The sequence below is a fragment of the Bos indicus genome, chromosome 14, assembly GCF_029378745.1.
Source record: "Bos indicus isolate NIAB-ARS_2022 breed Sahiwal x Tharparkar chromosome 14, NIAB-ARS_B.indTharparkar_mat_pri_1.0, whole genome shotgun sequence".
Classification (NCBI taxonomy): Eukaryota; Metazoa; Chordata; class Mammalia; order Artiodactyla; family Bovidae; genus Bos; species Bos indicus.
Window position 1 is genome coordinate 40,181,495 of NC_091773.1, and position 25,012 is coordinate 40,206,506.

Genomic DNA, 25,012 nt, shown 5'->3' on the forward strand with positions numbered 1-25,012 from the left:
TTCAGAATTACCCCTCCTTAAACTACTGGTTTATGATAGCTAATGAGATGATATCCAAATGCTGAAAACGGGAAAATTCAAATGAAAATCTAAATGTGAAATATAATATAATGAAATAACTAAGCAACATAATACTACTCTGAATGTTTGTGCAAATATTCCAAAATGAACTGCAATGCATTAAAATTCTTTAGTGCTTGTGTAATACATAAGTGAAGGTTTACATATAAAAGTTTTAGCTATCAAAAAAAGGGATCTTTGTATCATAGTATCCTAAATTTTTTACTTGAAAACATCACTAACATCGTGGGGTGTGTTCTGAAAAGTTGTCATTTAATCTATTTGCATACCACTTTGTAAATTGAAGTTCAAGGTAAGAATAGAACAGGCTGATCAAAACAGTCTATTTGTTATCAAATGCATCCTTTAGCTTTACTGTTATCAAATGCATCCTAAAGCTTTACTTCAGCTGAGTGGCAGGAAGCTTTGGAGAAAACAAATGGTAGAGAAAACAATAAATTCCGTTTTAGAGATTTTTAAAGGGCTGAATATCTTTTATGTAAGTAAAGAGTTGAACAGAATGACAATTTTAAATGAGTTAGTTATAATAATAGTATTTTAAAAATATAGAAAAGAAATTAAAATCGTATAACAAATTATGGTAAATATTTCTAAATTTTCCCATTTTCACTGTAAAATGTTAAAGGTGATTTTTGTATGACCTTTGCTTTCATTTCTTTTCTCTTTAAATATCGCTGGTAGGGAACTGGCGCTCTGAACCCCAGGTAGAGAAGACACACTAAAAGATGGTCAGTCTATCCTGACTGTACCTCTTCTCACACATTTATTGCAAACTGACACTCATATAACAGCTTTTCTTTTTCATCACAAAGATTCAACAAAGAACAATTCCAGTATCAGGGGAAAATCATACCCCAGGAAAAAGAAAGATACCATAACTGCATATTCAGGCTGCATAAATATAAGTGTGGCAGGATAATTGTAATATTTGTGTGTGACAGCGTTTTACAATTTAAAGAAGTCAATAATCTAAATTTGAGAGTATTTCAGTGTAATTATACATAAGTATGTAGGCATCCTGTACTACATGCAATACACAAATATAAATTTCAGTTCCAAATGAAATACACAAACATCATTAGTCTTTCTTTAGTTTAAAATATTCTCTGATGAATATGTATTTATGTATTAAATATATCTCTACAAACTAAATTATTAGTTTCATCTTAGTCTGTATATCATGATATTCTAATATTAAATAAAATTATATATTTTATGTATTCATTTAAACATAAGAACATTCTCAATGACACAAACATAAGCACAAACAATGTGCACAAACTGACATGTTTTTAAACAAATCACAACAAAATAGACAAACATTTCAAGTAAATAAAGATGCTGAGATTTTTTTTAAAAAATCTAAATTAACTATAATGCTTTAAATATAAGTGAATATTGTTTTCAAATTATGTTAAAACAAAACTCTCAATGATTCTCCATAGTAACTTTCAAAAGAAGTTAATTTTTAAGTAGTTTTGATTAAATTTCCAAAATATAAAGGAAAACTACTTTTATTTCTGTCTATTAAGACCCATGAAGTGAGGAAAACATGATTCCAGATCTATAATTTTTATCAATCATACTAAAGATAAATGTTTAAAATCTATAGTGACCACCTGTATAGTTTACCAAGATGATGGCAAAAATCATGCATGTCATTTCACTGAATTATTTTTAGTAGCTATTATAAGTGCTATATTCAGTCCATTTATTTCAAATAAATATTTTTTCCATAAATATTCTTACTAGGATAACCTAGTCACAAAGAATATTTTATACTGAAAATTAACTTAAAAAAAATAATATTGCATCCTATGGGATACTCCCCCTTCTAAAAGTATAAATTTATCCAAACTAAGCACACAAATACACACACACTCACACACACACATTTTGCCAGAAGAAATTGTTTTTATCATAAAGTAAACTGAAAATGTAGCCATTAAAGTGATTATTACATTGTCATGTATGAAATTATGTAGCTGTTAAAATATATAATCATTTTGTTTAAACAATTTTACATAGTTAACAACATATTGGTAAGTATTGTCAATGATTTTTAAAAAGTGTAAATATTTTAAAATATCAACTAACACATGTATCTATTAAAATTCTAAGATAACTTCATTTACCTAAGAATATAAAATCAAACTAGCTAATTGAGATATTTCATAATCTCTTAACTTTATAGAAAAATATGTATTAACAATGTACAGTATTTAAGGAAATTAATATTAGCCTTCTTTTACACAGAAAGTACATTTGTGCATCTACTGCCATCTGTGTAAATACAGAGATATCATTATATGTATATATCTTGTCAATTGATGTATTCTGTGTAGAGAAGGAAAGCATTCTCATAATCTAGAATAAAGCAATAAAGGGGTGTAGGTATGTCTGTAGAAACAGAGGAAAAGAATTGGTAGCTTTGCAAAGAGTTATTAAAGTAGAATGTTAACACATTTGAAAATGAGTATGAAGGCATTATACTGTATACAAAAATCTCATTGATAATTTTTCTTCTCTCTTTTTCTGTATGTGCGTGCGTGTGTTTGATTGCTAGCAAGGAAATGAACATTTGAGATGAAGGGAAAAGATAACTGTATAGAAATTTCAAATAGGGCATTTTGGTTCAAATTACTAAATTAAAATTTAAATTCAATTGGGTTTTCTTTCCTGAAATAGAAAATGAAGAGCTCATAAGATGGGCATGAGAATCACATCCTATTTTGAAATATTTCCATTACAATTTTCCCGTATATATTTGTATCACTAATACCCTATAATATTATAAGATATTCTAATGGAATGTATAAAAATAGCATGAAATAAACCTGAAAGGGTCATCTTTGTAGCATAAAGATCAAGACTTCAAGGAAAGAGAAAGTTTCTTATCATTTGATTCAGCTATAACTATTTTAAACCTCCTAGTTTAAGGAGTTTTATGTATATCTACTTGTTGGTTTTTCAAGTTCGTCACTGTTTCAATATTCTAGGGCCTAAAGAAGATAATACAGGGGGATAAAGGAGAATTTACATAGTCACCTAGTGGTTACTATCTTGGCCACTTTAATATTATGCATCTAGATAGTTATAATCCAAGTAATTCCAATGCTACAGCATCCAGGTGATACAAGTAAATGCCTTCAACAGAGAAGAGCCCCTCATAGCAGATATCATTCACTAGTACCTGACTATGTAGATTCCTCAGGCTTTTAGTCTTAAAACACATTTCTATATAAAAAGAACCCACTTTAACTAGAAGGGTAGCCGTGATCTTTGTCCTGAAGTTGACAAGAAGCAGTAGACAAAAAGTTATCTGTAATTGTCAAGTGGACATATCCATTTCCTAATTCCTAGATAATTAAGGAGGATAAAACTATATATACCCCAATCACCTCCTTTCAAGATGATTAAACTCATGATACAGTGGAATCAAAGCAAGTTATGGAGGTGGGGGAGAATATAAGGGAATGGAGGGAGAAAAACCTTTTTCTCAGCTCCACAAAAGGTTGAGGGCCTAATTATTTTTAAGTATAATCCAACCAACCTCTTCTCATGCTTAGCTGCACTGAGTGACACTATTTGTGATGCCCAGTGTGCTGAAACTGAGCAGGTTGCTGTCAGTTTAAAAATGACTATAATAAAAGTGACCATGAAGATGGATCTTGTGATTTTGCGTTTCTAATCAGTCATCTGTGAAGAACACTTTTGCTTTGATTCAGCATACTGGTGACAGCCATGATTGATAGTGCATGAGGATGAAAAAAGGTTATTAACTGTCTTCCTATTAGGCTCAATGTTTTACCCCTCTAGGTGCATCTCATAGTTTAAGTTAAAGTACTTACTCAGGTAAGGTCAAGAATGAACTCTATGGAGATGGTATCCATTCTGCTGAAAACGAGCAAGGCAATCTTGCGTTGAATTTTTTTTTTTTTTTTAATTTAGCACTTAAACTGCATTTAATTCCACCATTTTATTCATTAGCTAAAAAGACAAATTCTCCCTTTCCAAAAGCATCCACAGTGAAAACACTAAATGTACAGAAAATAGTTTTAATTGTAAGGATTTGAATATAGAGCTGACTAGCAACATGTGTGTGGCTTGTACATAAATCTATATTTAAACAGATGGTCATATACTGTATAGTCTGAGAGTATGTTTGAGGGTAAACACTAAATTCACTTATGATGACAAAATAAATATCTCTATAGTATATGCAAAAACTTATTTAATTGTAAATAATTTATATGTGGCAGAGGAAAAAATAATTTAAAAATTACCATTTCAAGGAAATGCAAAGGAACTAATAGAATATTTAGATATTTGTTTTCATTTAAGTGTAATGTATTAATTTATGAACTTCACCTTATTTTAATTTTTTAAATTAGAAATATTACAAATAAACATGTGAATGACAGTATCTGTCCATGTCTTTGACTAGCTTACACATGTTCAAATACAAATAGTCTTATAGAACCTAAGGTATTTAAAGTTGCCCCAAAAATAAATACATAAAGTTGTCCACTAACTAAGTATGCTATTTCATTAAGTGAAATAACAAAATTTTAAATGCTATATTTCCTGTACCCATTTATTCATACTGAAGCTAAAAATGTACTGAAAGGTTTTTGCGCATTTCATTGAACTTCTCTTTGAGAACATTTTAAATTTACAAGTTTGTTCCTGGAAGATAACAGATTAAATATATGCATTTTCACTTAAAATCATGGAATTATGTTTCTTCATACATTTCCCACTGTAAACACTCAGTACCTATCAAATGCAATGTGAATTGCAAAAATATTAAAGGATATCAATAACTTGGCACTGAGTTAACTACTTAAACTATAACCAAATTTCAGATCTGTGTGCTTGATGGTTCTTCATTGAACAACTCTGCAGAGTGGCATAGAATAAGAAAATGTTACCAGAATGCTATTAGAGTTTCACTGCAGGGGAAATCATATTATGTCCAAAAGTTTCCTCTAGCATATCATGACCTGCTTCTCCAATGTCAGTTATTATACCCATTTTGAGTCTGTAATAAATTATATGCTGAAAATGTACTGTTTTAATATTAGGATCCATCAACAATGAAATATAGAGAAAGTAAGGAAATGAAGTTCAAGATTTCATTGAATTTCTCTCTAGAGCCACAAAAATTGGCTCTGTCCTACTTTGCTTAATATTACAATTGCTGTTTTAAGAAACCTTTCCAGTCCTCTAGGATTTTATGCATGCCAAGGATAATTTAAATACTTACACACTTTAGAGCCTAAAAAAGTTTAGATGTTAGATCAATATGAAAACCGTTTATTTAGTGAATTGTGTTTATGTGAGGTGGACTTAAGGGTAGATTTTAGAATTCATACAGGATTTCCTCAATATTGCACAGGAACTTCATTATGAAATGGATTTCTCTTTCTGTCCTATCCAACTTCAACAGACAAAGGCGTGTTCTGAAACTTTGAAATCAATGATGAGATCAGTGATAGAGGGGCTTATATGGTTAATGATAACATACCATACAAATATTTGTTAAAGGTTTCACAGTGGAATTATAATGGAGAAAAAGTATGCTGTGTTTCTCAAAAACACTCTGTGCTTTTAAAATCAAAAAAAGAAAAACGTATTTTCAATCTATCTCATGTTAATTAACAAGTTGTCCTAAAGTATTAGCAAAAGTCCCATCTTATTCCGTCTGCTTACTTGGGAGTGTCTTAAGGAAAATGAGGAAATTACAAAGGCTAGGTAGGCCCAGGAGAAACGCTCAAATTTCCCAGTTAAGGCTCTGCTTTTTCTCTAGAGAACTGAGATCTAGAACATACATTACACACAGTCCACATTTTAGGAAAGAACAAGGAAAGGGCAGTTTCAGGTGAAGTGTAGGTCATTTCCAAGGCAATCGGCACAGCTGAAAGTGACGTTGAGTTTTTGCAGAATCCAACACTTCACAGACAGTAAAAGTTTAAACAGGTCACAGTTTCGTATATCCTTTTGGAACTCCAGAATGTTTCATTAATTTTGTCCAAGCAAGTGATAGAACTGGTGAAGAAAAATCCCATACCTTTGTGCAAACCCTTTAAATTTGATTCTGAGGCTACTGTGATTGGGTTTCAGGGAACACTGGGACACAAGGCATCTTTAGTTTACAATATCTAGGGCTACGATTACTTTTAGCTTGAAACTCTCTTGCGAAGCTCTTCCAATCTTACACGCATCTCTTCCCCCGCCCCCTCCTTTCCCTCCTCTTCTTCTAGACCTACAGGGTAGGGGTATGAATTGGGTGGTGCACATCTGTGTAGCCAGACCCTGGAGGCTGACAGCTGCGGTCCACTCCCAGACCGTGTACCTGAGCGTGGCGGCCACTCTGCTCTTCTGCCCAACCCACTCCTGCCTGCAGTGTTGCCGCTGTCACACCAGCCGGTGATTTGATAGGCTTGTCGGGTTGCCATGGTGTTGACTTCTTGCCTCTGAGGAGCTGCCCAATGACTGGAGGTCTGGGATTAAAGCGGGAAGAGGCAGCGGCCACAGCGAATTTCAGCGGCAGCTGCAGCAGCGAGAAACAAGAAGTGAGAGGACGAGGTCTTTGGACTGCGCTCCGCCCGCAGCCAGGGCTGCCGGGGACGGAAGGAGAGGAGGGGCGGGGTGGTGGGGGAGGCTGGAAGGATGACCACTCGAAGCCAGAGGATGCAAGTGAGGGGTTTGAGACGCTCTGAGGAATAACTCCTAAGTAACTGACACGCGTTGAGAGGGAAAATCGTCCGGAATTCGTTATCATTCACACAAGACATGACCCGGGCGGGTAGTGGTGGGACTGGGGTGTTAAAAGGGACTTAAGTGGGTGATACACTGCCCCCTTCAACCCCCACCCTTCAATTGGGAAATGAAGTCATTTGACAAATATAAAGAGGTGCTATCCGGAGAACTTTAAATCAGGATAACTAACTTAATCCTGAGAAGAGAAAGTGCAATTAGACGGCAACCAAGTAAAAGAAAATAGTAGCCCGGGGGATGGGGGGTACGGGAACGATGCTGGCGTGAGAGGTGGGATACAGAGAGTTGCGTGTGTGACGAACACCCCCAGACGGGAACTGTAAACTAGGAAATGAAAGGGAAAGAACCCGCTTCTGTTATAAATTAGGAGGTAGGTGAAGGTTACGCAAAGAAGAAAAGGGAAAGTAAAGCTGTTAAAAGAATAGAATCCCTTGGGAGTTGAACTTGCAATCTTCCCCTCTTCCCCCACCGTCCCCCACCTCCCCCCCGCCCCCACTTCCCCCCCCCCCGGCCCCCCGCGGCTCTCCAACCCAAGGGGAGAAGGAGGAGGAGAAAGAGAGTGCATTCTGGTGTGATGAGAACTCTCTGGAATGTCTGGAGGAGAGGATAGGAGTGCGAGGGTAAGAAGACCCGGGTGCTAAATTAAAACGGCAGGAGAGAGAAACGGGGGAGGGGTGGGGGAGGTAGGGAATATTCGGCGATTCACCGGAGGGACGAAGAGATGCAGAAGAGAGAGATGCCAGGAGAAGGAAAAAGAAGTGCAGAAGTTCAGACCTGTAGCGTAAAGGCACTCCTAGAGTCAGTAAGAGAGCAGGCGGAAAAAGGTGTGTGCAGCGGCAGGAGGGCGTGGGAAGGCCCCCTCTGTCAACCAGAGGCAGCAATCGCCAGGACTGAGACAGAAAGGACAGAGAGTTGCACAGACTCGGGCAGTGGCGCGAGCACCGCGGGGCAGCACCCGCGAGCTGGGACCAGGTGCCGCGCCGCCAGCACTCGGCTCGGGGCGACGCGGGGACTTCTCTGGCAGGAAGAAGAGCTGCTCGCTCAGTATGCCGGAGTCACGATTCACCGCAAGTCCCAAACCCACGTCTCACTAACTACTTTACAGCCACTTTCATTGATTTTCTTTAACAAATAAACATAATACCCGTTACAGCAACACTTCCTCTTGCTGCAGCCAGAATGCCAGAAGCTCTGATAGTTGCATTACTCCGGACAGCAGTTCTCCTAGCTCTAAATGAACTGTTTTCCTTCACTTAAAGGATCAGATGTGTGTAATGACCTTCAGGTTTGGGGCGTCCAGTCCTCTCCCCCCACCCTCCTCTATAGTTTGGGAATCACGTTTTAGTATGAGTAGAAGACAGGTTCAGATACAAGTTTCCAGATCTGGTAGAGCTCACTGACATTTGCATATTAATCTTTGCTAATAAAAAGTAACTCAATTTGGAAGGGAAACGCCGGTAAAGAAATTGATTCCTTTGCAACTGCAAGGAGATTAACGCTAGTCCGACAGCCACACCTAAACTACTCCCCTTGAGCTGTCTCTTAAAAATATTTCCTTTTAAAATAAAGAAAGTATTTATTTTAAAGTAGCCCCCCTCCAAGAGTGGTTTCTGCTCGAGGTTCTTCCATACATGTCAAAGGGTTGTTGAATTATTCATTATTGTAATTACTATCATCATTGTCATTATCCCTTTCCATGTGGAAATAATTTTATTATCGTAATTTGATATCTGAAGAATTTCCTGTTAGTCGTTTGATAATCATTTTTTTCTGCTGAAAAGAAAAGTTTTGTTTATAAATGAGATAGAGAAAATGTTTTAAATGCTTTGATGTTTGCTATAGATTTCCGTTTATCTAATCGATCGGAATGCCAATAAAATCGATTAAAGGTTTAGTGTTTTACAAACAACCATTTTGTGCTTTTTGATTTTACGTTCAGAATGATTTTAATAAAGCTAATGTTCTCCTTTAACAAACCCTTTAAAAAACCCAAACCTTTATCGTTTTTCTTTTATTATCAGAAATTGCCACTTAAAGTTCTTCTAATAGGAAAATTTTAAAAAATACAAGCAATGGCCGCAATGGTTTAAATTCCAACCTCTTGTTGTTCAAGGTATTTAAATAAAGCCCCTTAAAATCTTGGTGAATTATATGCGATCATTCAGTGATTGCGGAATATTAAATTAAACTTAGATAAATCCGCATTGAAGGAGGCAGCACCCAATCCTGAATTTATTTCCCATTTTCTCTAACAGCATCACTGCGCTCCTCTCTTTGCAATGACAATGTGCCAAATCTGGGCATTTTGAAAACATTTTCCATATGCTTTAACAGGGGACTGATAGACAAAGAAGAAAAGGAGATGATCTTTTTGCTCTGAGGTATATTTTCTTTAACCTTTTTCTGTTAGACTTTTACCGATAATTATTTTAAAGTAAAACTTGGAAAATCATTTAATGTTTTTTTTTTTTTTTTTGCTTTCACCTTTTTTCCCTTTCTTGTAGTTTATTCCTAAAGTGGAATTTTGATTACAATATAATGTAAAGTTATCATTTCTATACCTTGACAAACAACATTTCTTTCAAAATCTTTGATTCATCTAGTTTGCTAGCTGCCTTTTGTAATTAAAGATGGATTTAATTATACATTTTATAACTTAGATCAGATGGGCTGTTTGTTTGCTGTAGGATTTAATGGTGCTTTTGTCTAATATTTAGGGATGTTTCCATACAGAGGTGGGTGGTGGCTTTTCTTTAGCTATAAAGATCTGGACCTTTTTTTTTTTTTTTTTTTGCCTTAGAAATGTGGATGTTTGGATAACTGTAATGTCTTGTTTTAAAATAATTCTGTTTGGTGGCTGTAGTTAATATATTGTCTATACTGCATTTCACTGACTAAATGTAGATATTTCAGGTTTAAAAAGATCACAACTGTATCTTCTATTCAGTGAAATCACAGTTATATTCTTTTTTTCCCTTGCTTATCTGTCTTTTTCCATCTTCATCGTTGTCTGTTAGAGCTCTTCCCCAGACCGAACGTAAAATTTCGTTGGCTACTCTTGCTGGAAATATCTCCTTGTATTTTGAGAAGGGTGTGTTTGTGACCCTGGATGGTGTGAGTGTGCAAGTGTGTGGGAATGGGGGGGGGCAGTGGTGGTCAGGAGTTCTCATTCATTTGCATAAGAGCTATAGAAGTGCTTGTGAAGTTGGTGAAGTGCTATTGTTTGGGAACAGACCTGTCTGATTTTGTTTATAAACACTGGGCTGGTTGCCTAGAGGGAAAGGAGGTCACAGCACTGTCTGAGCCCTGACCTCTGGAAGGCCAGAGGGCGTCTTGACTTTTCTCTTGTCTTTCCTTTCTCCCCTCGCTTAATTCTTCCCTCAGACCCTCCATAACCCCTCTCCCCTCCCCATACCTTACCTTACCTGTGTCTAACATAATGACCCCCTGTACACGTGAGCGCACACGCACACACACACACACACACAAAACCGGGTCAGAATCTCCGGGGTGAGGGGAGATAAAACCGATTTACTTCAAAGTTAAAGCAAATACTGGACTTAAGTATAGAAAGGGAGACATATACGGGAATATGGAAATACAGAGATAGAACCCAGGAGTAGGAGGGGTCATTTTTATGTTAAAAAAAAAAAAAAAGAAGGCTATAGGGAAGAACCAGGTTGGGGGAGGGGAGAGAATCAGTGAAGGAGGGATTTAACTGCCCACAAATATTACACACACACACTCACAATGCTTTTCCTCTTTAAATGTCATTTTATCTAGTTTACTCTCACCATCAAAGAGAGTGTCCATTCTGAATGTTAGTTCAAATTCTCTTTCCTCCCTTTTGTGAATTCTCAAGGAAAACTACTTTTTTTCATGGTAATGAGAAGTGGCTTTCCCACACAATTTCTTCAGTTATTCCACTGGAAATATAATGTTCGTGACACTTTCCCCAATATGCCTTGCACTTTCCGATTCACTGTCAACTTCACTATCTCCCCGTTACGTATATACCACCTCCCCCCCAACACACACACACCTCTTCACTCAAACAAAATGACAGACATTGGTATCAGGTTTAAGTGTGTCTTGGAAAGAAGTTGCTGAGTTAAACAAAAATGTTAGTTAACAGACTGCCTTTGTTAAATAGCCCCTGGGTGGAGAAGACCCAACACAAAGAGGGAAGGAGGAGGGGGGCTGAGGATCTGAAAGTGTCTGTGGTGATATAAAGAGTTCCTAAAGCTGAAATCACTTGTAATACCTCGTTTCAAACTGAGCTCATCTATAGACCCCGTAAGCGCGGTCAAAAGACTGGGAACCTTTTCCCCTTGGGCTGGGGCTGGTCTGGGACTGGAAGACTTAAGGAAGAGGGAGGTGGGGTATTTATTAGAGACTTGGCCAGAGCAGGGCGGGGGAAGTGGGGAATAGACAGCTAAAGACTCATCAAACCGATGGGAAAGCCCAGAGTATCCGCCGCAGAGATTTGGGAAATAAAATACGCCGAGAAAGTGGAAATTACCTTTTGTCTCCATGTTAATTACTCCTTGCTGCCAACACTCCACACCCAACCACCTGGTAGCCCTCTTGGGTGCTCCCTCAGCTCGGCACCCGGGGTCAGGGTCCGAGGGCTCAGCCTGGGGCTGGGCTCGCCGGGGGCAGCCCTGGGGAAAGTGCAGAAGAGGGTCTGGGCAAAGTTCTAGGTGCGGCAGGCAAACCTCGGCTCGTTTCACTTTGGAATCAAAAGTAGCCCAGCGTTCTGTGAGGGCGGCGGCGGGTTCGCGCAGAGTTTAGGGACAGCGGGATGATGGGGGTGGGAGTGGGGGTGCAGGGTCAAAGGTGGACGGCCAGGAGTCCGCAGGGACTCGAGCGGAGCAGCTGGGTTTCCCGGAGCCGGGGGCCGAGGACGAGGGCGCCGGGGGCAGCGGCCCAGCCGGGTCGAGCCTGGCGGAACGCGCCCGCGCCCCGGAGCAGCCCGCGGGCTGGGCTCGAGCTCGCCCGCCTTGCCGCGCCCCTGCCCGCGGTGCCGCGCTCCGCGCCTCCGGGCCCACCCCTCGCAGACCTGCGGCCGCGGCTCCCAGCTCCCCTCCGCGCTCTCCAAGGCCGAGCCCTGGAGGAAACTCTTGACTCTGTGCTAGTTCCTCTCTGCCCCTTCCCTTCAGCCCATTAACCCCCGACCCTCACCCCAGCCTGTCTTCTTAGGAAAGAGGTGAAAGAGGACCAGGAAGAGATGATTCAAAAGAAACACACACACACACACACACACACACACACACACACACACGGAGGGGGAATACTCCTAGCAGAAGAGATTGCAAAAGTGGGCGCCCCTCTTACAAATCCTTCTTCCTTTTGTTTTCTTACTTAGATTTCAATAACCAGCCCCCCCCCCCCCCAACGCGCGCGCGCGCGCACACACACACACACACACACCAGCTGTATTTTTCAATACAGAAGGGATGCGGGCACAGAAGAGAAATAGCCACCAAATTTTTAAAAATGCTTTTCCTTATTTGACGTTTGGTGTTTTGACATTAATGACATTAATATTATTGATGGTGTTTCGGGCGGGGGGAGGCAAAAGAAATAAAGGAGAACTTGAAAACGAAATGATCATCATTTCCCTATTCTTCCATGCCAGAAATAGACCCCTTTCTTCACCTGAGCCTGAAACAGACTTATTGTTCTCAGGTGTTTCCTTCATCATAGGCATTTACCCGTCTGAAATCTCAGGAAATGGTTTTTCCATCAGTGAGCTTGTACATGGAACCCTCTCCCGCGAAGGGCTTGATCTTTTCTGATTTGAACCTGAAAGTTTCCCTGCCTTCATTTCCCCTTAGCCTCTTTAAAATCCCCCACCCTCTTCCCCATACACGCACCTCAAATAGTTTTTAAAGCCAGAATTTTTGCTCTCTGGGGTGTTTTTCGATAAACAGTAACGCTACATAAACACCTTCTTCACTTGTAAGTTGCAGAGAATTTAAATTTTACTCTCCTGGGTATGTAGATTTCCTAAGGCACATGGATAAACCCCACTGAGGCGCAATCAGACACCCACTAGCAGACTCCTGAGAGAGTTGCCATGTAAAGGTGGGGCTGTAAACAAAGTAACTCCGAAATTTTAGGAAGCCATCCACTCTGGGCAGATTTCTTCCGAAACAAGTTTGAAATGGAAGGAAGTCTTTGGAGAAGTAGATAGTTTTCCTTCTGTTAACGTTTAGTAGTACTGGTTTCTAACACACTAGTACATGTACCGACTCTAGATTCCTAAGGTGGGAGATTTTTTTTTCTCTCTTTCTCTCTTAATAAAGACCATATCTAGGGTTTAGTCTCCACTCCAAGCCTCTGCACTTTCATTGTAACCTTAACCAGCTGCTGTAGGCAACCAGCTTTCCTGATCTGGGCCTAAGTCTGAGCTTTTGACGCCTGTGCTTTTATCCTCCCAGGTGTTTTGTTTGGTTTTTTAAATCCCATTTGCATCAGTTTTAGGATTTTCCAAATGTTCCCTGATAACACAAGGTTTCGGGCCCAGAAAGATGCATGTTTGCAGGCTCTGTTGTTTCTAGTGCTTGCGCAATAAACCTTTCAGTTGGTATTTCCTAGATTTGGTGCTTAAGGCCTAAGACAAGGTTTTGAAGCAGATCCTGGCCATCCAGAACTTCAAAGGCCTGTCAGCTCCAAAGGAGCTGATGCCTCACCTGTCCAGGAAGCTGGCCATTGCAAGTATTTCCTGTTCTTTGCTGGTTTGATTTGTTACTCTCACCTTCTCTCTAGAATTCCTATTTTTGAAATATTGCATAGATGGTATCTACTTGTAACCTGTGGTGTGGCGGTGTATCGAGATGCTATCTTTGAGTAGCAACGGATATATATATAGAGAGATATATATTCCATATTCAGTAGGGGGTATTTAAAAGTATGTCTATTCCTAGTTTTAGTTAATTATCTTTTAATGAAAGTGTCACTCATATTCACATCTGTAATATTGGAAAGAGATAATTAGATTTTCAAATGAGAATCAGCCACCTTAAATTTTGCACCAGAAAATACCAAGTATATTTCATTCTAATGAGATCTGTAGTGGGGTTTTAAAATTCATCATAATGTGCTTCAAGAAAGATAATTCAACAGACTCACAAGATGAAAGGTTTTTTTCCTAAGTCTTCTTAAAGCTATTACATTGAACTTATGCAATTCTGATAAAATATTCAAAAATATTACATAAAGGCTAGCATCAAGACCCTCATGAACACCCTTGCAGCCAGCACTTATCCTCATTTGAAAGTTTACTTTGACTAAACTAACCCCTTCCATCTTCCATGCCCTGGGTTTTCTCTCCTACATGTTGCCAGCGAAAGATAAAGTGTTTAAATTGAGTGTCTACAGATCCTGGGTGCAATCCCGCCTTTTGAAATAGGCAGGGCAGAGCGGTGTTTGCACACAGCCAGGCACCCTTTATTTACATATATCTGCATATTTGCTCAGGACCCTGCATTTCGCCATTAAAGTGCTTTCCTGGACGTAGCAGAAGTAACTCAGCAGAGAAAACCTTTCCAGTGCCCTCACTCTCCTATTGCTGCTTAAAGCTCCCTAGTAAACACATCTCTGGTCCAATAATAATTACTTTGCCTCATTAAAATGAGAAAAAAAAAATTTTTTTTCGGAGTGTTTAAAGGGCACGGCTTGGGAGGTATTTGTGTTTTATTTTCTCCCCCTCCTTCCTGAGTGAGTGTGTGTGTGTGTGTGTGTGTGTGTGTGTGTGTGTGTCTAATGAAGTTTGGGAGTCGCGCGCACAGGGGCGCGTGGGGTGCGAGCCCCGGAGGTCCCCAGTCCCTGCCCTCTCCGTGGTCGCCGCGTCCCGGGCTCCCGCCGCAGCGCTCCGAGCTTCGGAAGCCGCGAGGCTCTGGGGCTGCTCCGAGTCCGGGCTGCGCGTCATTTGCAGTCTGGGGAATGTTGATCACCTCACTAATTACACCTCTCTCTCCCCCCCGCTCCCTCTCCCTCTCCCTCGCTCTCCTCTCTCATTCCCAGAGTGCATATCGGGAATAGACACACAAAGACATGCGCACTCAACTTAATCAGCCATTTTTTTTAAACAGGGCTAAAACGATAATAATTAGCAGAATAAAGACATATCGGATTTTCATTTCCTTTCCTCCTTTTCCCAACCCCTTCACAACCAAACAGCGAGACCGCGGTCGGCACATGCTTTAACTCCTCCCGGATCCCCGAGGACCGCTCCATGCCCCCCACTTTCTGCTCCAGCGTTTTGATTTTCACCCAATAAAGTTCGAGGATTATTTTTTTATTTTATTTTTTTTTAATGAACCCTCTCGTTTTACTTGGATGTGATCAGCTGTAAGTAAAATAAAAGCAAAACAAAAAAGAGGCGAAGATCGAGTAGGAACTGCAGGGGAAATGGAAAGTAAGTTTTTTCTTTAACTTTTATTGAGTAGTTTGTGTTAAATTTAGGTCGAGTATCGATTATCTTTCCAGCCTGATCTTGCACAATCTTTTGATATTTCGCTCCCTCTCTCTCCCTCTCCGCCTCTCTCCCTCTCTGCCCCCGGCTCGCTCGCTCTCGCTCGCTCTCGCTCACATCCCCTCAGCCCGACCATCTCTTCCGCTCTGCCCCCCTTTGCTATCTCTTCCCCCCCCCTCTTTTTTTTTGGCTCCAGGATTTGCTCCGCGGAGGGAGGGAGGGGGCACTGAAGGATCTGATTTTCCACTTTCTTGCGGGGAGCGGGGGGGCGGGATGCGTTTTTCGGGATTTAACTTTTGGATTAAGTGGCGGATCATCCACGTTTGGCCGAGCAGTTTTCTCTCCTTTTGCCTGTCTTTTCGGGTTCTGTCTCCACTGCGAGCCCGGGGCTTTCTCGAGGCGCGGGGAAGCTGTCAGCTCCGCGTCGGCGCGGACATTGCCGGCGGGGTGGGGGGGAGGCGCACCCCCGCGCCCGGGTCGGGATGCCCCCTTCCTTCGCACCCCTCCTCCGAAAGTTTGGAAGGTGATCGGTGGGGGCTCGGAGCCCATCTCTCCCTGTTCCCCTGCCCTCCCGTTCAGCCTCGATTTTCTCCTCCTCTCATCATCCACCGTTCCCTGGCTCAAGTTCCGCGAAGGGCGCTCGGTGCGCGGAGGCCGGGTGCTCAAGTGCGCCCTAGGGCAGGGGGTTCCGAGAGGCTGGGGCGAGTGCCGGGGCTGCAGGTAGACGCCTGCCCGCCTGAGCGCGAGGCGGCGCGGACCCGGGCGCCGGAGGACGCCGGGCAGTTCCGTTAGGAGGCAGGATCGCCGGGCCTCGGGGCCGGGAACCCGCGAGGCGGCCGCAGCTCTCTCCCGGCGCTTTCGCCGCCGGTTGTGCCTTAGACCGGAGGACAGCTGCCCGAGGCCGGGAGTCAAGAATCTGGGGTTGTTTTTGTTTTTTGTTTTTTTTTTTTTTGGCAAAGGGCAAAGGGTGTGTGTATGTGTGTGTGTGTGTGTGTGTGTGTGTGTGTTTATGGTTGGGAGAGCTGTGGCCGGTTGTGAGAACTGATTTATTCCCCGGTACCCCCGCCCCTCACGCCCCCCGAAAGGGGTTCCAGGTCTACAAACGAACTTCACCTTCTTCGCCTCTCCGGGCATCAAGTGCGCCTTCCGGCCCGGAGCAGCTAAAGGAAGAGGGGCTGGAATGCGTCGGGTCTCGCCTTCCTTCTACTTCTATCTCGTTCCCCCCTCCCTCCCAGGCTTTCTGCTCTTTTCGATCGGAAAAATAATAATAATAAAATTTCTCCTGGAATTGGATAAAGTTTCTCTGCCGATACCCAAGTTCCAGAGGAATCCCCACCCTGTCCCCCTCCCCCCCGCCACCCCCGCCCCAGCCCCGAGGACGGTGCACTGGTTTGTATTTCTTTTGTTACCTGCGATCCGGGCGGGGGGCTCCTTTCGGCCGCTCGGGCTGGGGTCCGGCACAGAGCGGAGGCTCGGGCGGGCGCCTTTGGCCGCGACTCCTCGCTCCCGCGCGGTTGTGGTGAGGTCTTAGCTACCGTTCGGTGAGACACCCTCCTTGTAGGTACCAGAGGTTCAGATCGCGAACACGGATCTCCCCCCCCCCACCAACCACACACACACCCCGACCCCTGCACACACACAGACACACACACTCACACTCAACACACTCACAGACACACATATTCTCCCTACTCCCCCCCACCTCCAGCCCCCACCTCGCCTTTCCCCTCCCCCCTTCCAAAAAAAGCACACACACACAACAACAACAGCCCCCCCAAACCAAACAAAAACCCAAAGACAAGTTCACTGGCGGAAGATGGTGGATTGACACTGACTCAGACAGAGGCAGGTTCACCAGGAAATCTGGCGGTCCCGATTTCTGACAGTTGCATTTCCTCTCCTTGAGTCCTCCCCCCCCCTTTTTTTTTTATTAACTCTGTTCCATGTTTAATCAAGGATCATGTAGATGGCAAAAGGAGAGACAGAGAGAAGGGAGAGAGGAAGAGAGAGGAGAGAGAGACAAGAGACAGAAGGAGGGCTTTTTTTTTTTTTTTTTTTATTGTGTTCTCCTGGATTTTCAGTGGCTTGATCCCTATAAACGTGGAGTGGTTAAAGCTCATATGTAGTATTATATTTTTAGTTGGGTGGATGGATGGAAGAGTCAGGGAGAGGCTGCGGCTGCCGCTGCCTTTTCGGGTGTTGCTTAGATTAAGGCTGAGACTTGGCTGCGATTGGGACGCGACAGTGACACGGGCATCGATCGCTTCCATTGAGAGCAATGCAAAAACACAGCCCGGGTATGTAACACTCTCGGTGCCATCAACACTTGTTTTACTTTATATTTACTGGCAAAACTGACAGAGCAAGCTCAGACTTTCTCTCTTTCTTTCTCCCCCCCCCCCCCCTCTTTTCTCTTTTCTAACTGAAGAATACAAACAATTGGGTCTAGAAGTTGTTGGAAAGGATGCTTTAAATACAACAGAAAGGAGAGATTGGGATTATTTCACTATCTCTGTGACTGATTGTGTTTTAGAGTTTTTCTTCTCTACAGAGGAGCATGTTAAAGAAAAGGAAGGTTTTCTTTTTTCTTTCCTCTTCTTGAAAAAAAAAAAATCCTTGAGGGAATATTTGATAGTTTTCAACGTTTGCGGTTTCAATCAGCAGGAAGGCACACAAAAATAAAAGATGGCTAGCCAGCTGTTTTAACCTCTTGCACCTGGCTTCAGTGTGGGGATCATAAGGTTTATACAAGTTAGTTGTTTTTTTTTTTTTTTTTTTTTGAAAAAAAGATTCTAATATTTATGGCATAAACTGGAAAGAGAGTATCACTGTGTATTTATTCAGTAGCTGGTTGCTTTTGGATTTAAAAAGTAAACTCATATTTAAGTGTTTTCATTTTTATGGCAATGAAGATAGAGTCAATGAAATATGGGGGAAATACCATAAATCTGAAAAGTGAAATGTACCTAAGGAACAAAGAAAGGTCAGGTAAACCAGCTGTGTAAGTCAAAGCAATAGTACCAATTGTAGAGTAAGCAGGGAGAGTGGACTCCAGGTCTAGGAAGTGAAAGTTGCCACTTAAAGTTAAAAATGAAGGAAACATGTTCAGCCTTATTGTAATTTTTTGCAGTTTTTAGCAGATGAGTCCAGATCTGCTCATTAATTTTGAGCTAGTTGGATTATTTTAAAAGATGCTGCACCAGCAAAGGAAAACATAAAGGAGGCTGAGAAAATCGCTGTTTAATATTGCAGAATTTACTGCTTCCATTCTGACCATGAGCCTAAATTTACACAATGAAATTTGATTATCTCTAATAACAATATTAGATCCTGCACTGGATGGATGAGAATTGAGGTGGTTTTGTTGATTGCAAGGGTTTAATGTTGCATTTCAGAATCTGATGTGGTTTGGCCTCCCTTCCATTAACTGGAAAACCCCTGAGGTTTTACAATTATTTCTTAAAGATAATACATTTAAGATTGCATTGGTAGGCTGAAGAAAAGTCATAAAGGCAAGAAGGGAAGCCCTTAATAACTCTTGAGATTCAGACATGTTCAGCAGTTAGATTGGCTCTGACTTCACCAAGGGTCGACAATGTGTCATTTCCACGAAGCCAAATTGCCCTCTGCCTATATGATATTAATGTGCAAATCAATATTTCAGGGATTAAATTTCCCTTCTTCATTTTTTATGGTTTCTACCTCAATAAGTCTCAAGTCTATTAGAAGAGGCTGGATGATTTAAAATCTTTCACTGCAGAATGGCTTGTCGTCGTAGCCTTGTTTCACTAGACCATTTTAGGAATTTTGTTATAAAGACTAAGGGCATCCTAAGTAAGTTGCTAGGCAATGTAGAGGCAGGCTCCATAGCCTAAAGTCCTTGTTCAATTAAGAGCTAAGAAGTATTGGAAATACAATATATATGTTTATGTACTATATGTGTATATGCACACATACATTCTGCTGCTTTAAAAATATTATGTTAATCACCTATTGATTAATTTCAAAATCAATTGAAGTTCCTTTCTTATTAGTGACTTGTTCAGCATTCTTGAAGACTGTGTTAATTTTCTTAAAGAGTGTACATGGATTAGCTTGGTTGTGAAGGTCTTCGGGAGGGATTTTCATCTAGCAATATTTTCCCTAAGAAATATTTCTAGAAACCATTGTTGTGAGAGTAATAACCAAGTATTGTCATCTATCGTTGTCATGGCTATCATGGCATTTTGGGGCTGAGAGATTTAGCTGCTATCTGTTGAAAGAGGCCTTCTTCCATTCACTTAATGTTAGTTCCTAACACTTAGTAGGCTTGATGTTTCTTTTAACCCTCTTGGAGAAGCACTACTATAAAAGAAAATATGTGATTTGATGAGAAATAATACAAAGCAGTAATTTGGGAGGTCAGAATAAAAGATTGTGACTTTATCACATAATCTTGGGAAGGCCTACTGTCTATCATTTGGTGGTGTTTTATAGTCTAAAACCATCTGGACCAAGTTCCGCACAGCTGCACGAATTTCATATGTGATAGAACATTTTTTCCATTCAGTGTGAAATGTTCCTTCCTAAAACACGTACACCAGACTCGCTTAATTTAGTCTGTTAAAAGAAATGCACATGAAAAAGGACAAAAGGCTCTTTAATCTCTGCAAGCTGTTTGTTTTTCTTCAAGATTCCTGTCTGTTTGGGTTTGAAAAGTCATGTTTATTGAGGAGATGATTCTGAGGTGTGACATTAAAATAATATATGATTTTTGGACTGGTGGCCACGCTCCTGCTTCATTTGCAGAACTACTTTTTATGCCTGTCAAAACACAGAGTTAATCTATCCTTATTTACAATTAATCTCAATAAAATTAATCTTAACTATGCTTTATTCAGTGGCTTAAAATATCTAATTATATTCAATTAACTGCTGTCATAGTAATTAACATTGCTTAATTGCCTCTGCATATATTTATGTAAAGCTCATTAGGTGCTGCTGGCTCCTTTTTCCTTTTCTACTTGCTATTTTTGCTGTTGTCAAATCATTTTCATCTCCCAGTGTTCAACAATGTCAGTGACAGCAAATGCTTCCTTCACATTTTTCTTGAAATGAGTGTTATTACTTACCTATGAGTAGATACTAGTTATGAGTCTCTAAAGATGAATCCACTCCCCTCACCCCCAACCCTTCAATCACTGTTCCCTTATCCCTGGTCCCTAGCACACTCACAAAATATTTTCTGTCATTGTTGCTAGAAATATGAGAAGCCAGGTTAAGCTTTGTGTTTATAAATGAGGAGCCTTTCTGTGTCTGCCTAGGGGCTGTACCCATAGGCAGAGTTGTGTTGTTTTTTTTTTTCCCTCTAAAACCTTTCTAAGGGTTAAAGACTTGGCCAAGGTTCAAACTGAAAATCACCCAGGGAAAGTGCATGTGAATATGTACAAGTTTCATGTAATTAGTGCTTAATTATATTAACATATGCAAATTGTCAACTTAGAAGCTTGTTGAGCTGGCAAAGATCAGCTAGGCACAATTGCTGTATTGTTCTGAAACAATAATGGATTTCAAGTTGGATTGTGGAAACACATAACTAGCTATCTAATTTAACTCATACCATGGTGAAATTTCATTAGTCTCCATGGAGACTGGTTTAATTGTGCTGACTAATGTTCTGGGCTGCAGAATGTCCTAAAAAGAAAGCGTTGTTTGCCTAATCCACCTTACAATGACACTTGTTTGTACATGTTTCCCTTGTGTGAGAATTTGCATATGCAAATAAATAGTTTCTCTGCTCCATTTGTCATGGCTGTTCATTACCCATGAAGAGGACATTGTTACTAGGCTGTGACTGAGTCTCCCAAGACAGGCTAGTGTCAACCAGTCCAGCTACATTCTTTCATAATTTGTTTCTGATTAATAGACCAGAGTGAGTCTCCGTGTCTTTGGGCATCTGCAATGGGAAGGTCAGTTCTGTCACAGAAAAGAGTTTCTGCAGTAACTGAAGGACTTTTTCTTCTTGTGATTCTTCCCCTTTTCCCGCTCATTGGTTCACATAATCATATTTAAAATAACGTATTCTTACTCTAAGAATGCCTCTACTAATAATCTCTAGTTTCCTAAAGCAAAAAGATAGGAAAAGAAAGGAAATTCTGTTATTGGAATATTAATCCTGTTTTTGACAGAAAGGTAAACTGATATAATTGCTTTTCAGTTGAAGGAATGGGGGTTTATACAAGTGTGAAAGCATCGGAAAAGGATTAGCATTTTTTTGCATAATGAAAAGCTCTATTGAATAGGGTTCTGAATGGCTGACTGAATGACCGAGATGAAAAGAAGATGAAAATGCAAGCTCCTCTTTCTTTATGCCTATGCTCTGCTCGCTCTAAAGTTATGTTTGTCCAAGACTAGAAAAAACAAGCAGGGGCTCAGATTTCAGCAACTTTATAAGATGCCCTGAGTTTTCATCATCACTGGGAAGTAATATGTATGACAATAGTGTAGCTAGAGAATGATAAACAGAGGTTTGTATATAGAAGAGTTTTCAGAAACATATTAGGCTAGCCAAATATTGACTATTGGGTATCAAGAATTCCCAGCACTTTGCTGGCAAAAAGGTATTTCAGAAGAGGCCAGCAATATGGTGTGCATATCTCATTTAGTTACTTCTGCCCCTTCCCTCCACCTATCTGCTGTAAATAGTTGTTTCAGCTGGTAGAACACTTCACTTGGGAAAGAGTTGTGTGTTCTGATTTTTTGGCAATGTTGTGTTTTAAGTGGCCTGTCAGCTTTGGGGGCTGGGGTGGGCTGGTAGACCAGGATACAGAGTTATTGTCTTAGGATTTAATTCATCTTCATGTTGCTTTGTAGGTGTATCATGTATTTCATTTTGAGGTAAGTCTTTTCTAATGTGTCTGAGTACTCTTGGAAATATTTGCAGTAGGGTTTTCCCTTGTTACTAGTTAGGGCTGTAACTGGTTATCAGTTGACAACGTAATCAGGGCTCTTAATGATGTTTCTTCAACCATAATTAGGGCAGCTAAAATACTGTAAGTGTTAAGACACTTTCAAAGGTGGGAATTGGCTCTTTTGTACATATGTAAATCAACTGCAGTGTGAATAATTATTTATATATATACATTATAAACAAACTCTTTCCGGTTTGGGGGTCACCACAAATGAGCTATTGAAGGCTGCCCCAGAGTAGGATTGAAAGAGTCAGCCAGATATTAAGTTAAATTGTTTTGTTACTAGATTGTAGAACTTCTATTTGCCTCATCACTTTAACGGTTCAGTTGCTGAGGTACTATTAAGATGGTTACATGGAAACTTGGGAAATCAGAAGTGTTTTCACGTAAATTAAAGTATAAGGGTTGCCTCTTGAGTACAAAACATTGTAAGGGAAAAGTGTTTGATCTCTGTTATATAAAGTCACCAAAATTCTTTACTAGAGCCCTTTAAAAAATTTGTCAAGAAATTCTGGATTGTTTCAGAAACTTTTATGGTTAACTTTATGGATATGCTTGCAAAAAGTCTTAAAAGAACAAAAAAATCCACATGGAGGCTATTCTTTTACATGTAGCAGGGCTTATTAAGGTATTTCCATAAGAAAAATGTGTTAATTTAAAAAATAAATTCATTTATATTTTAAGACATTGTTAACCAAGCACCATGTGTTGTAACTGGCAGCTTTCCAGTCACCATGAAGTGGATCACACATGGGTTAATAGTAGCTTATGTGATGTCTGCATTCTTAGGAAATGGGCAAAAACCCAGGGTATTCTGATATCAAGATTTTTAGGAATCAGACAGAAAGCAGAATATATGTTTATATGTGAACAGATGGACACATGTGAGAACTAGAAGTGCACAGTTTCTCTTGGCACTTGTTTTACTTATCCTGATGATATAACCAAGATCTTAGTGCACTCACAGTCTTTGATGGCTAAGGACAAAATGGTCTTTTAATGAGGGCTCAATGGCATTATTTTCTTGCATACGGATTGTTCCCCGTGTGATCTTGGGGGATTTGATGTTCTGTTAATTCCCTAGTTTCAGAGGTTCACAAGTTGCCTTGAAAGTTTGATATGGTTTCATGTTTGACATACAATCCTCAGTTCAGGAATGGCCGCTCCCCACTTCTCCTTACACTTTTCAAGGCTTGTAAGTGAAATAAAATATTTGCCATTTGGAGGCACTTTTGAACGTATGCACACAACTTAAAAATGGCTCTGATACTAAAGTCGTATTTGGCAAGCCGCTTATCTCTGATATAATTAGATACTTTAACATTCTAGAGATTGAGAAAATAAACAAATATAATTTAAGAATCTGGGCAGCTTGACTTAGTTAATATGTCATAACGCCCTGAGTAGGTGTTTTAGTCATTCAGGCCAGGGGTTCACACACTATCGTCATATATTTAGATGATTGATCAGTTCTAATGTTTGCTTGTCCTGGGGAGGCGACAGTGCACAGTTGATAATTTTTGAATGGTATGCATTATAGCACGCACCTCTAGGATGAAGTTTATAGGTTCCATTGTGTCCTAGCTGTAAAAACAGAAAGCATTCTGCAAGCATTTACTCAGATCTAAATCATTTTAACCAGGGCAAATTGACTTTTGGGTTAAAATATGCATTTTATAACTGTCCATAAAATTCTTTTCCTTCACTGTAAAGAAGAAAGGAAATCCATAGCTTCAACAATGTTAAAATGCAAAAACATATGAGCTGGTGTATGCCACCTGGTTGTATTGTTAATAACAAAACAAAACTTTCTAAGAAGGAAGCCCATAAAGAATCGTAAAATTTGCCTGATTGGAAGGATAAATTGAAGAGGCCCAATCGTTTCCCAAAGTACCTTCATTAAACCTGAAAGGCTTTATTAATGTATATTTTCTACAGTATAGTTCATAGTACTTTTCTCCCATACATTTAGGAATAAAGCAATTCATATGTAAAATTTCCTGGGCCCAGAAATGAACCGAGAGTGAGTCATCCTTTTTGGTTTAATAGATACAAACTAGGAGTATAGACATCACATGCACGCACGCACGCGCACACGCACACACACACACACACACATATACACGTCTATGCCCCTTTTGCATGTTAATGTGTCTCATTCCTCTTTAGATGTGTTTATAGGCATAGCCTGAGCATTTCCCTCTGTAGACTAAATTTCTTTCATTTTCTAAGAACTGGCCAAGAGGATCGCAACAGAAAAGAGCAGGTAGGATATAAGACAACTGGAAAGTATCAAAGGGCTAATTCCTGGGAACTGCCTTAGAATTCTTCAATTCAATCAGCTCATTTTAAAATATGAGATGTTAAACTCTGGAGAAGTAATTGTTGAGTCAGCCAACAAGGCAGGAACATGTCAGGAGAACTCAGCAGTCCCCCGCTTAGGACTAATGGTCACTCAACTATATAGGCTACTTAAAAAGGGGTTTGTTCTGTGAATGAAGGCAAAGCTGGTGAAAATGGGGAAGAGAAGAAAAGGAAAATGGGCCATGGTAATCCAACAGTGTTGCTGTCTCCTCTGAGAGACTGAATTCTCTCTTACTGAAAGGAGACCAGTAGAATCTGGAGGGCCTCTAACCAGTGTGACTGGAAGCATATTTTTGCATGATGTAGGAGGTTAGGCTGGGTACTTTGAATGGGCAAGATGAGTCTATGATTC

The 25,012-nt window shown here is 40.4% G+C and overlaps 2 protein-coding genes across 8 annotated transcripts in view; one reads left to right on the plus strand and one right to left on the minus strand.

The window, feature by feature from the left end:
* Positions 1 to 17,238, minus strand: part of LOC109568457 (uncharacterized) — a 40,264-nt gene extending 23,026 nt beyond the window's left edge. Inside the window, exons 1-3 of one of the 7 annotated variants that reach the window (XM_070802733.1) lie at positions 17,182 to 17,238; positions 16,756 to 16,900; positions 15,285 to 16,506 (exon numbers count right to left, since the gene is read on the minus strand). In XM_070802733.1, the coding sequence (XP_070658834.1) occupies positions 15,506 to 16,480 (975 nt within the window). In that variant the 5' untranslated portion in view covers positions 16,481 to 16,506; positions 16,756 to 16,900; positions 17,182 to 17,238 and the 3' untranslated portion in view covers positions 15,285 to 15,505. Of the gene's footprint in view, positions 1 to 6,439; positions 6,638 to 11,386; positions 11,775 to 15,284; positions 16,507 to 16,755; positions 17,027 to 17,181 lie in introns of those variants that run through there. The other 6 variants (XR_011570613.1, XM_070802732.1, XR_011570615.1 and 3 more) reach the window with 6 other exon arrangements.
* Positions 14,702 to 25,012, plus strand: part of ZFHX4 (zinc finger homeobox 4) — a 205,237-nt gene continuing 194,926 nt past the window's right edge. The window contains 1 exon segment of the mRNA XM_019973761.2: positions 14,702 to 15,289. The gene's annotated coding sequence lies outside the window, so the exon portion shown is untranslated.